General features: G+C 34.8%; 1 protein-coding gene across 1 annotated transcript; it reads right to left on the bottom strand.

The window, feature by feature from the left end:
* On the bottom strand, positions 1 to 9,541 carry Gimd1 (GIMAP family P-loop NTPase domain containing 1). Its single transcript, XM_047565687.1, has 2 exons — positions 9,149 to 9,541; positions 1 to 261 (listed from the first exon to the last, which is right to left on the bottom strand). Exons 1-2 carry the CDS (start codon positions 9,539 to 9,541, stop codon positions 1 to 3), a joined length of 654 nt encoding a protein of 217 aa, XP_047421643.1.
* Between the last annotated feature and the right edge of the window lie 4,273 nt (positions 9,542 to 13,814).

The following is a 13,814-nucleotide window of genomic DNA, read 5'->3' as shown; positions in this document are numbered from 1 at the left end:
TTATTTAAAGGTAAGACCTTGGTAATGATTCTCTTTTATAAATTCCACAATTCTTCCTAAGATTTTTCTTCTTTGTTCATTAAATGAATTTCCTTTTTTATACTGGAAAACATATCTGTGCTGAATAGAACTTAGTAGAGTTAACAGTGTATCAGAGAGGCCATGTAAATATTCATTTTCGCCGAACCCAGCTTCTTCTATTTTTTCTGCATGGGTGAAAAGAATAGCAGTGTAATTCTTCCAAGTATCTCCCAGAAGTTCCTGAAAGAGAATAGAAGTTAGATGGCTATTTGCTTTGGACTCTATTCCTGAAAAATGAGTAAGAGTTATAAAGTTCCAATATAGTGAGCCAACAGATCCATGGTGCCATTATATTTCTGAAAGCTGATATATGTAATGGGAAGCCGATATGAGGTCCAGTGTTGTAAGCAAATAGAGGGAGATGATGACCATTCAAAAGATAAAAAAAACCTTTAGTTCTCTGTTTTATTTTATTGTTGTAATTTATCTATACAACCTTGATATTAAATAGTATATTATTGTGTTGCATGTTATATAATTATAACATTTAGTAATCATTTATATTTGTTTGAGTCACTAAATTCCTTTAAGTCAGAGGACCTTGGTCAAGAGTATTTTTTACACACATGACCAGATTATGTAATTTTAAACCCCATATATAAGATTTTATTGCTAAAACAACATCTTTTAAAATTTATGTATGTGTAAATAAGTATATATAAAAAATCTGTACATATACATAAGTACATATATTAAAGGATGTGGTATTATCATCACTAAAAACATTTACATAGGACTTAATTACATAATCTGGTTATACTCTGTTGATTAATCAGATGACACGTAATGGAAAAGCTAAGATCAAAATACATTTGGTGATTTGGAACAACTACAAAGTATTATTGTAATCCCCATCATCCTCACTCCACATGCCTAAAATCAAACACAATTTATCGAAGGACTTCTAATGTGGTTGAAAAATGTCAAAGACTGGTATTCCTTTGTTTAGTAATATGTGAAAGTTGGTTATGTAATAAATTCTTGTTTGATTAGTGAAAATAAGCTGATATAAAGCAGAAGTAATTGCATGTGGCAAATTATTCACGTAATATGAAAGGCATCTAGAAATAACCATTTAACTTTTTTTTAATGTTTCCAAAATTATGTGAAATCATGACAATGTGACAAAACAAGATTTTCTCCATTCCTAACACTCCCATTACCAAAATACTTCCAAAGGTACTACCAGTTTATAATAGCAAGAAAAACATGAAATCCCTAGAAACAATATAACAAGAAAAAGGCAGAAACTCTCGTAATCAGAAGAAAGAAAGAAGGGAAAACGACTGACATATAGTGCCAGATATTATGCATTTTACATGTACTATCTCTTTTGAACCTCAACATTATTCTTTGTGGGATATAACTGTTATTTTCTCCATTACGATAGGAAAAAACTGACATAGAGATGTGGAGCAACATATTTGTAAAAACTCTAGTGTAAAAATTGTTGAAAAAAATTTGAAAGATAGTCTGGAAAACTATTGTCAATGCATATAACAAATACAGGATTAGTATTTGTGGTATTGAAAAATTGAAAGAAAGAAGAAAAGAATAAGAAATGAACAAGAAAAAAGATGAAGGAAGAAGGAAGGAATAAAGACATGTAAATATAATATGAAAATACTATAAAAATGTGGAAGAACGTATTTAAGATTAGAAACACCTCAAAAAATTACCAACTACAACTCCGGATACAGTCTGGCTTTTATCAGAACCATTTATTTAATTCATCCATCTCTAAAACTTGACCATGAGCACTCTGAAGGCAATGTCCATGTCCTTCCTATATCAGCCAGAGATGTTAGCACATTATAAACTTCCAGTAAATATCTGTTGAATAAATTTGGCATTTAGAACCTCATCATCATCTCAGATAGAAGGTTTGGGATTTTCTTTATTTATTTTGAGGATCTAGTTGTGAAGTTTAATTAATCTGGGGCACAAGGTTGTAGTTTCCTCCAAAGTTTTCCTTTTGTACTGCCGTCTCTGTGATGGATTTGCTGGTAGTCGGCACTTTTCATTTTGTATTCAGAACTCTCCCAGAGAATACTTTCAACATTTTCCCTCACATCTATTCAAAATTTGCTTTCTACATCATAAAACGCTGCATATTTCTTTCTTTTAAAAATTAGCTGGGTGTGATGGTTACACACCTGTAAATCCAGCAGATCAGGGGAGCTGAGGCAGGAGGATCACAAATTCGAAGCCAGCCTTAGCAATTTAGCAAGGCGGTAAGCAACTTAGCAAGACCCTGACTCAAAAGAAATAATAAAAAAAGGGCTGTGGATGTGGCTCAGTGTTTAAGCCCCTGGGTTCACGCCCCAGTACCAACCCCTAACACACCAAAATAAAGGCCCTGTTTCAGGAAAATCTGCATTCAATTTTCAAGATCAGAACATCAGGGAATGTTATTTCAAGTGAAAGATTCTACACAAGAACTTTTGCAAGTACTTTAACTGACATATTTTTATTTTTTTTAATACAAATTCATTAGCCCAAATTTTGGAGATCATAATTCTTCTATAAATCTAAGAATTCATGAGGTATTACCATCCCAGTTCAGCTAATGGTGATATGACAAAAATTAGCGGCAATCTTAAGGACTTATCATGTATTCAATGCATTTTAACAGATCTTTAGTAGAGTTACAGAATTGCAAAGTAAATGAAGAATGGTGTTATGGGTTGAATTGTACCCTCTCCCAAATCTATATGTTGAATCCCAACCTCCAGTTCCTCAGAATGTGACCTCTCTTATTTGAAAATGGGGTCATTGTAGATATAATAAGTTAAAGTGAGGTTGTTAGGGTGAGCTCCTAATCCAATATGATTGGCATCCTTATAAAACAGGGAAATTTGGACACAGATGCAAATATAGGGAATGTGATAGAGAAAACACACTATCTACAAGCCAAGCAGAGGGCCTGGGGCAGATCTTTCACTCACAGCCCTTGGTAGGAACCAACTTTGCTAACACCTTGGTTTCAGAGTTCTAACCTCCACAACTGAGAGATAATAACTATCTGTTATTTAATACACCCTGTTTGTGGTACTTTGCTACAGCAGTCCTAGTTAACTAATACCAATGGTTAAAACAATTACTAAAATGCTACATATGTCAGATGTAGGCTCTGGCAATTAAAAAAAAACCATCAGGACCATTTGCATCAGAATAGCCTGGGAGACCTGCAAGAAATGCATCAAAATCCTCAGTATTGAGGCCTGGGAATTGGCACTCCAGTAGTTTTCTTCCTTATGCACATGTGTATTAAGGGTCTGCTTTGTTCTAGGCATATTCTACAGGGTAGGACACAAGTGTAGAACAAGACAAATACATTATCTTTTTGTACCTAGTGAGAATTCTTGTGTACTTACTAAACTTAGAGCTAAAAAAGAACAGAAAGGAAATTTCTGTTTGTTGTAATATTAAATGTTGTGATAGAAATTATATTGATGCTATAGAAGTAGACATTTAGCAGTTTGGGGTAGGCATGGGAAGCAAAGTTAAAGGGTAGAGAATAGGAGATCAGGAAAGTTTCTTGCATGAGACAAAACCTTGAGCTGAATCTTGAAAAATGCATAGGAATTAATAAAGGAATCAACATAATGAGCCTGACTGGAGATTGTACACTATTGGGATTTTATTTCTGTATAATTGTAGCTATTTATCCTTGATGACTTTTATCTCTGAAAGTTTCTCAAGTTTAGAGCCAGATCTGATACTTACTCAGTCCACTATTGATTGATCATACTGATGGTTATAATACTGAAATACTTACATACAAGTTAGTAAATAGCCATTGCCCTTAACCTATGAACACCACCTAAACTTACCCCAGGGATGTTGATTGGTTGATGCTTGGATCATACTTGTCATTAAATGTTTTTGAAATATCACCATAATAAAAGTACATGCTAAATAAACTGTACAATAGTCCTTCCCTGAAATATACACCATAATGTAGAGTTCTTCTCTTGCTAGGTTAGTACTTATTAAAGTAAGTGTATCACATTTACAGCATTCCGTTAGCTCCTGATTTTTTGCATAGTAACAATACACTGTTTCCACCAGACATTTCTTATTCTTTAAATCATTGTCTCATTCAGGGAAAGGGAGTTAGAGCATCTATGCATGACAGACTTCTAAACCACTATAGACCTATGTGTTCAACCACTATAGACCTATGTGTTCAACCACTGGGAAGTTTTTACATGTTGATAATTATTTATGAAAGGATGCTCATGTCCCAAATTGTGAGAGAAATTGCACTTTTGAATTACTGCCAAAAACAGAACAGAGTGGTTGATTTAGCTTTTAATCTTTAGATTGATTTTTGGCCAGAAAGTAGTTGAATATTTGAAAGTCGCGTCACTTGGTGCAGAATCATCATGCAAGTGGCCAAACATGTTCTCAATGGATCTAAAGAAAGAATAATCACAGTTGATTGATGCCCCCCCCCCAAATCCAAGAGCAAGATAAGTTATTGTAAGTTATCTGGTGTTAATAATTTAAATACAGCACCAAGCTAGATGGAAATTTTATAATCACAAACTGTTTGGTTTCAGAGTGCTAATGGGTCTGAATCCATCTAGTCCTTTTGGGACAACTAGTTAGAATATAAACTTTGTTTTCCAGGAATTATATTCATTTTCCCAGGACCTCACCAGCCCTGCCCCATTTGTTTGTGGTTGATGAAATCATAGCATCTGGACGTTTTAGGGGGAAACTTTGAAAAAAGCCAACTATTACATCAACTGAGAAAAAAATTATCATGGAACAGGAGGACAATAAGGACCATTTTTTATATTTTATGATATTCTCTTACTCTCATTTTGCCTTAAAGTGCCACATTTTCCTTCTCAGAGAGCCAAGGCTGAATGATAAGACCTTATTAGGTCAGATTCAGAGAACATGCAACCTTAGAGAGCCTTCGTCCTCATTGCCTCATTTTACAGATGAGAGTATTGAGGCTATGTAACATTAGACAGCTTAGCCAAAGCCACATGGCTCCTTATTGGTGAACCTGGGCCCATAACAAAGGTTCCCTACTGTTGGGCTCATATTCTTCCCACGAAATTGGGGTTTCTCAGTTTAACCTAAACCAGTACATTTTTTCCTAGAATTTTTTTTTTAAATTTATAAATTAGAGTCACTTAGATTGTATTTCATTGTTATTTTCTTCTGAAGTTGATTGAGATAAACTTAACAAAGTTTAGTTTAACAAATAATATGTCCCAATTTTAGGATAAAACAAATACGAACAATAAAGCAATGATAACCAGAGGTAAAATTTATTGTGCACTTACCATGTGACAATATCTTAACTAAAGAATTATTATGCTATGACATTAGTCCCAAAATTAACTCAATGAAACAAATACTGAAATCATTCCAATTTTATCAGTGGCATTTAGAAGAATTACTTGTCCAAGGCCATAAGACAAGTAAGTAACTAAGTAGAAACTTGAACACAGGTATAACTTACTTAGAACCCACACTCTTAGTCTCCAGTTTTTCACCCATATCTATGGTTCGTTTGAATAAATACTCATCAAAATCTGGGAAAAACAACAGTAATAGTAATGCTTTGTAATTTTCCATGGATCTACTGTGTTAGGCACAATGCTGAGCATGTCACATTTATTAAATCTATTGATGTGAACTCTTTAATAGGTAAAATTATCCCCAAGTTAGGAACTGAAGCCCAGAAAGTCTAAGTAACATTAGGTTTATTTTTTTGGGGAGTGGGGGCGGGGGCACAGGGGATTGAATTCAGAGGCACTCAAACACTGAACCACATCCCCAGCCTTATTTTGTATCTTGTTTAGAGACAGGGTCTCAGCAAGTTGCTTAGTGCCTCACTGTTGCTGAGGCTGGCTTTGAACCCATGATGCTCCTGCCTGAGCTGCTGGATTACAGGTGTGTGCTACTGTGCCTGGCTACGCTTGTTTAATTTAATTTAATTTAAATTCTATTGAACTACTAAGCCCATGGGCTTAGGTATATTTAGACCCTAACTGGTCTTTCTGAGACATTTATATTTGCATTTACATATTCATGGACAACATCAACAGTTAAGTTGTTGATTATAAAACACAAAAATACATGCTTGAAGCCTGTTTGTACACAGCACTAATGTATAATACCATGATGGTGGGAAGAATATGGACTTTGGTCAATTCCTAGGTTTCATTCCTAGAGTGCCTTGACTGTGTGCTAGCTCTTTCCTTGAGGGAACTTTATTATATCTTCTGATCTATTATTTGTGGCTCTTGCTTTTAACATTCAAATAATATTCCCAGAAACTTTCAGATGATTCATGCCCTTTATTTCCCAATTTTGGGGAGACAACGAACTGACTTCTCCATCCTTTTGCTGTAAATTAATAAAAGACCTAATATAAATAAAGGAAAAGTGATCATTTGGGGGAATGTTTCAGTTGTCACAGCTGGGAGTCTATAACCCCTCTGTAAAATATTAAAAGACAATTGGGAAAGATATTCAAGGAGACAACAGGCAGGCACAGGAAAGGAGAGCGATTATCTGGCACTTGCCTTGTAAAATTCTTTCATGACAGACACCAGCACCTCTGGAAAAGGGTAAAGGAAAAGGAAGAAGGCAGATGCTCCGTTCTTAACAGACAAGAAGAGAAATCCAGGATATGCCTGGATCCCAAAGACCTTAACAGCTCCTTGTTGCTTCCTAACAGCTGCTGGTTCTGTTGAACATTTAAATATCTGGCAGCTGCTCCAGATCTGTGAGCACATACAGATGGCTGCCATCAGTATCTGAGGCACCTTCAGAAAGAAAATCAGAAGCCTTCAGCCTGTGCTTTGGAGACCATTAACCAAAGACCAAAGCGGAACCCAGATAGATCTGCAGTGCCTCCTAAGTCTTGTGGGACTCTTTGAGGATAACTAAGTCTTGGTTCCTGAGTTTACACAGGACACAAAAGTTATTTATTCTGGAAAAAAATCTACATCTGAACTTTGCTCTTCCATCTCCTTTCTGTCTTCAACTCCTAAATTGGACAGTGACTTAAGGGAGACAACTGTGGGATGAGAAGTCTAGATGCTGGATACTATCCTAAAAAACTAGAGATGAGTATGCATTAAATTAACTTGCATAAAAATTAGGGATTGTAATATTGCTCTATAGCCTAAAAGTAAGAAAATCTATATTCAAAATGTATGACATTGAAAATAACCTTTTGGGATCAGCCTAGGTACATCATAGGAAAAATTAGTAGGAAATATGAAGAGTGTTAGGGTAGCTTTTGAGAAATAGTTTGTGCATTTACTGAATTACATTCATCTATAATTTAAGTTTATTTAGCAATAGCTTTAAATTAATTCTGAAAACAATTTAAAAATTACACTGATGTAATGGATGCAGGTTTCCCGTCATTTGATTTCTACCAGAAATACCGTTTGAAATGCAGGATTTAATAGTCTGGGGAGGTTTATGGGCTTTCTTAGATTCCATATTATGCCTTAATTGCAATCATCTTTGCTTCTTTAGTTTTGTACAGCATGTCCTTGATTTTTCAGGAGTTGGATGATGAGGGTTATTTATTTATTTTTTTTGCTCTTGTCACCCTAATTTTTTCCGCTAGTTTCTTGTGATTACACATATGGCTTCTTTTTTTCTTCAATTTTAGAAACATGCACAATTACTGAAAAACAAAATGTGTGTCTGTCATTTAGAGCAATCTTTTGTCTTTACCAGTAAAGGGGAAAAGAAAACATCTTTAAAGCAAACTATACCATCTTTCTGGGCATAACAGGGCCTACAATGACACAGCCTGGGGTTGGATAAAAAAAAATTAGCATTTATACTAATACTTGGATAGAAAATGTCTGCTTTCTATTCTCAATATAGTGTACCTGCAGAACTAGCAGACAGGTCTTGAATGAGCTCAGTGGGTCAGGGAAGCTCCTAAGTGATATTAGCAAAGTCCAGTAGTTAAGTCTGGGTGAACCCAGAGTAGGGAAACAAGAGTTTGAATAGAGTGGAACGATTCAATGAATAGTTTTCAGGAATTGTTAGTAATAGTTGACACAAGACTTGCTTTTATATACTGTGCACAGGTAGAATAAATATATATGCTCCCTCTGTCTCCTAGCTGTGGTCATAGTGGACCTCTTTCCTCACCTAACTCCTCTAACTGCCTGAATAAACCTCCAACCTAGCAACTTCCAGTGGATGAACAAACAAACAAACAGGGATGGACCACTGAGCAAAGGTGGCAGATCTCATTTATGTTTAAACCAAAGTCCCCGTGGTCATCTCATGGATGGAATGAAGCAGTTCCTTATGCTACAGGTGATGAGGCATGCAAACCATCTGATAGTCCTGTTTCCACCCCAAAAATAATGCACAGATCTCCTCTGAATGTTTACTATGATGTGAAGGCTAACGAAACCCCCTCTTAATGTGTTGTCATATTCTGACTTATCTATTTTTCTCTTCTAGACTGTAGTTTTATGACAGTAAGCCTCAAATCTCTGCCTATCTTTAGGCTCTGTGCAAATGCCCAATACAATGTTCAATGGCAAAGTAGTGAACAACACCTGTTTGCTGATGAACTCTAATTGATTGTCTCTTTGATGTTGAAGTCGGTATTTAAATTCAGTTGTTCCAAAACCAAACTGTTTTTAAGAAATATATGGAAATTTATGAAAATGCATATATGCAGTTTCCAATTTTGAGAAGCTGATTCAGTAGGTCTTGGATGCATATGGATTTTTATCAAGTGACTCAATTGATTCTGATGCAAATAGTCCAGGGACCACATAGAATAAACTGTTTAGGTTTGCAGTTCTTATGGTTTTGAGTCTTAGTTAACCTCAGAATTTTTGAACCAGTTATAAAGTGACTGACTGAATTTCCCTAAAGGGTATTGCAAAAATGACTTGGTGGAAAAGGAAATAATTTTTACTGGCTATTCCTATGTAACTAACATGTTGTGGTTTAAACTATTCTTTTAACAAATTTTTTCCTATTAGCATAATGTCCTCCAAATAGGAAAAATGACATTAGTATAATTGCATCTTTGTATTACCTGGATCAATTGGATTGGGTAAGACGCTTCCTGTTCAAAGAAAGGCACGTCTGCTCTCTGGATCAGCAGTGCAAGGTGGAGACCCTCATGCCCGAAGTGATGTGCCAGTGCCTTCTTGACTTCTTGTTTGACATGACTCATGCTCAGCTTGCTGTGTGGATAACCTGGAGTGTCCAACACTTGGACCTGCAGGGTTATCTCTTGCCCGCCTCGACGTATGAAGCTGTGGAGGTGACAACTGCGGCCCAAGCTGCAAGCTTTGGTTACGGAACATGGAGCAAACCTACTGTGGAAGTCAGTACTGCCCAGCAGAATGTTCCCAGCAGAACTTTTCCCACTCTGAGTCCTGCCAAAGAGTGCCAAGTTGATAATCATCTTGTTGCTCTCTGTCATCACTATGGGTAAGCAAAGGCACAGCATAAGCAATTAGTTGTTTGCATTCACCCAGTGTAAAGCTTCTTAACCTGACCTGGAGCATTCCATATTCAGTCATTCCTCAGTACCCTTGGGGGAGTTGGTTCCAGGACCCGCATGCAGATACCAAAATCCATGGATGCTCAAGTCCCTTATATAAAATAGCATCTTATTTAAATTATGGACATCCTTCCATATAACACTTAAAATGTTCTCTAGATTACTTATAATATCTATGACAATATGCTACATAAATTATACTGTTTGTTTAGGGAATAATGATGAGGAATAAAAGTCTGTCCATGATCAATACAGACACAATTTCTTTTCTATTATTTTCAATCCATGTTTGGTTGAATTCATGAATACAGAACCCATGGATGTGGAGGGCAACTGTACTACCTCTGGTTTGCTTTTCCCTCGTTTGTAGTGACTAAGGCATGAAAGAGAGCTCTATTAAAAAGAAGTGGCAAAGACAGACGAGAAGATTGAAATAATAGTAGTAGTTTACAGTGGGAGGATGGAGAAAAGTAAAATACAGACAAGGAAGGTAGAAGGAAGTAATAACTGCAGGAAAATGGCAGGGGGTGGGGACCTAAACTTCATGAAGATAATGTAAAGCATATTTAGCAAGACCAAGGTAATGTATCAAGGTGGGAGGTAAGTTGTTTTAGGAATTGATATTCAGGTTCCTGAACTCAGGAACAAAACCAGAACAAGTATTTGAAAATTATTCACTATTGAACAGTTGGGAACAGAACAGTGGAAGAAACAGACATTTTTTTTTTTTTTTAGCATTTTGGAAATGTCATCTACATTTCTTCCTCCCCACTCTCTGAATACACGTCGTCTGTAAAAGTTCATCTTTCCCTATTTCCTGAATGCTTCTGTCCTATGAAACATGAATATTGTCAAAATATTCCTATTTCTGTTTACCAAAACTTTTTATTTACAACCAGGCAATATGCTGATGAAAACAAGAAGTACCTGTAATTTCTCTTATGAAATTATTAGTAAATTATCCCCACAATAGGTCATTGCAAAGTGTTGATTTCTTGATAAATTAAAATGTGGCACATTTTGCAACTTAGCTAAGAGGGAGGCTAATATTAGAAAAGTGTACTCCATTTACAAGACCTGAAATTGCAGTTAATCTTTTGTACAGAGCATAAGCCCTTACAGTATTTTAAGTTCATCAATCATTTTCACTGACTGATGGATAAGCAAAGCTACAGGCTAATTGCCAAGTATGTTCAATCTGCTGATTAAGAAATAAAAGGCACTTTAATATAGTATATTTACTATTTTTGCTTATAACTTGTCACTCTATTAAGCAGGGTTAAGTACCCCAGGCCCTTCTTGTCCTCTAATATGTCCCACCCCAAAATCTCCAGATCCTAAAATAGACACCTTGAAAGAGCCTCACATTCCTACAAAAAGTCACTTGTTTTGTATATCCCTCAAGTTGACACTAGCTCATGCAGTTCATTCAGTGTGTCAACTGCTCTGAGTTAGATTTAATTTCTTTTCACTATTGAATCAGATGCATGATGTTTAAAAAATGACTATGTAATCCAATTTGTTTGCTGTGTATCACTTACCTTTTTGGTTTGAAAGTGCTTTCCTCACAAATACTTCTCTGGAACTAGTGCAGTTGTTCTTTGTTATGACCTTTAACCTCCCGACAGTGTTATTGTACCAGTCAGAGACTGGTACTATATTACTTAATTTAGTTAATATATTACCAGACATCCTCTTTATCCTTAATCAGCACTGGCTTCTGTCATCTGACAGACTTATAATTTTAATAGATATTTCATGAAACTTCTATTCCCAGGATTCAATTCTTTGATTTAATGTTTCTCATTACAATTTACATATAGCATAAAGAAATACAAGATTGGTAAGTATTAAACATTCCATAGCATTGGCTACAACTTTTTCCACCTTAATTGATAAATAACCAATATCACTACTTCATGAAAACTTGCAATAAGCGGATGCATAATATATGCATGATAATCAGATACTGACTTCTTAGTGGTATTTAGTTCATAAATTCAAAATTCTCTAAGAAAACTCCTTATATTATTTCCATATAATTGAAATTTATTATCTTATCCTAATTGACAAAGATCATTTGCTTGATTATCTCAATACATGTAATTTTATATCGATTAAAGATAATGTATTTAAGAAAAGGAATACAATTAACTCTAACTTGTGATCGAATAAATTTTTCTTAAAATTTTTGTTTTTGTTATTGAGACTTCAAATTTGATTTTTCTCACTTCTTAGTATATATCCATAATTTCCAAAATAATTTCTTATCGTATGTAAAATGTACATAATTAGCTTGATTATGGTTCATCTTCTCTTGTATCTCAAAAATTCTGTGAAGGAAGTATCTTTGTGTGAAGAGAACTTGGAAACATCCAGAAGATCTTATAACATCATGGGCAGAGAGTTAAAAAGTCCTCTTCCTGGGTGGATATGACAAGGAAAACAAACAGGATTCATTCATCTGACAAGCACATTGACTCTTGAATGAAACAGAAAAGAACTTCCCCCAGGTGGCAGTAGCAGCCTGTTTCCTAAAATGTGATCTTGATCCGGAACTTATTTTTCTTTTCTTTCTCAACTGTAAACTGACATTCTCTAACAGTCTACATGAACATGTGTTGTGTGGGGGCATTTTCTGAAGAAGGCAAAAGTCAAGATGGCTCTTATTTTCTTGTAGAACACAGCAAGCCTACCTAGGAAGTTCTTAGTGTTTCAAATGCTTCACTGAGAAATCCTAGTTTAAGCCACTTGCTGAATGCAACAGTTGACTGTTTAAAATAAATTAAATTCAGAATTTATAAACATGGTTATAAATATCAATGAGACAGCAAAAATTTTAGGTAAATTTTCATAGATCTAATGGAAGGTTTAGATTTGAGTCAACTTCAAAGTGTATAGTAGGGAAATTTATTAATGTTAGATGATAGTGAAAGATTGGCTATTAATACTTTTTCGAATTACCATGAAAGGACAATTTGAAAAATGACCTTTTCACTGATTGGGCTAAATATGAACTAATATATTAATTCCTAAGAATTCCTCTTTGAAAATAAACTGTCTTCAAGAAAATAATTAACTAGTTAGTTGAGGCAGAAAAAGAGATCCTGGTAATATGCTCCAAATTCACAATAAAGTAATAGCCAATCTTCTGGTGATGGGGAAAAACCATGAAAAGAGTAAAAAAAACATCAGGGTATGAAAGGAGGGAGAGGGGCAAGCAGAGACAGAGGGAGAGATGAGGAAGAGAATATAAACTATGAAATGATAGCCTGGCAGGATTTTTCAGTTTTGGAGATAAAGTGGTAAGGGACTATTTTAGAGCAGAAACAGCTAAAGCTCAGTTTTAAATTCTTCACATTTCTGGGATATAAAAGTCATTCACATTCACAGTTTCCCTACTTGAAGGTGACTTTTTTATTTTTGTTTTTGGTGGTTATTTGCATTTATTTAATTTACTTTGGTGGAAATTAACAAAAAAGATTGTCCCTGTATTATCAGAGGATAAGAACCTCACAAATTGGAGATTGTGGGTGCATATAAAGATGTGTGTATATATATATACATATGTACACACATAGTAATATGTGTATATATGTATACAAACGATTTATAATTTGTCTCTATACCCAGTAAAAACCACATCCTTCTAACCAAATGATTTTTATTAGTAGTAGTTCTCCACATTTTGATTAAAACTTACTTTTACAATTTAAATGAATTCCTGTTTTCATGGGTTTGAATTTTGAACACCTTGATCTGATGATATTTCTTTTCATAATAAAGACTAATATTCTTCAGAAAACTGTTAGAACCATCATATTATCATACCTCATTAAAGTGAGTTGAGTGAATAAATAAAGAATGGTATTTATCCAAAAGAATTAAAGTCAGCATATTCTACAAATATATGCATACCCATTTTTATGGCAGTACAATTCACAAGAGCCAAGTTATGGAATCACCCAAGGTACCCATCAACAGATGAATGGATAAAAGAAATGTGGTGTATATACACAATGAAATTTTATTCAGTTGTAAAGAAGAATGAAATTATGTCATTTTTCACAGAAATGAATGGAACTGGAGAATATCATATTAAGCAAAATAAGCCAAACTCAGAAAGGCAAAGATTGTATGTTTTCTTTTATATCTGGAAGCTATACTGAGAAAAGGAAAATAAGGAGGCTTA

This window comes from Sciurus carolinensis, chromosome 10, assembly GCF_902686445.1.
Source record: "Sciurus carolinensis chromosome 10, mSciCar1.2, whole genome shotgun sequence".
Lineage (NCBI taxonomy): Eukaryota > Metazoa > Chordata > Mammalia > Rodentia > Sciuridae > Sciurus > Sciurus carolinensis.
Note: the sequence above shows the minus strand (reverse complement) of the source record. Positions and strands in the feature narration are given on the sequence as shown.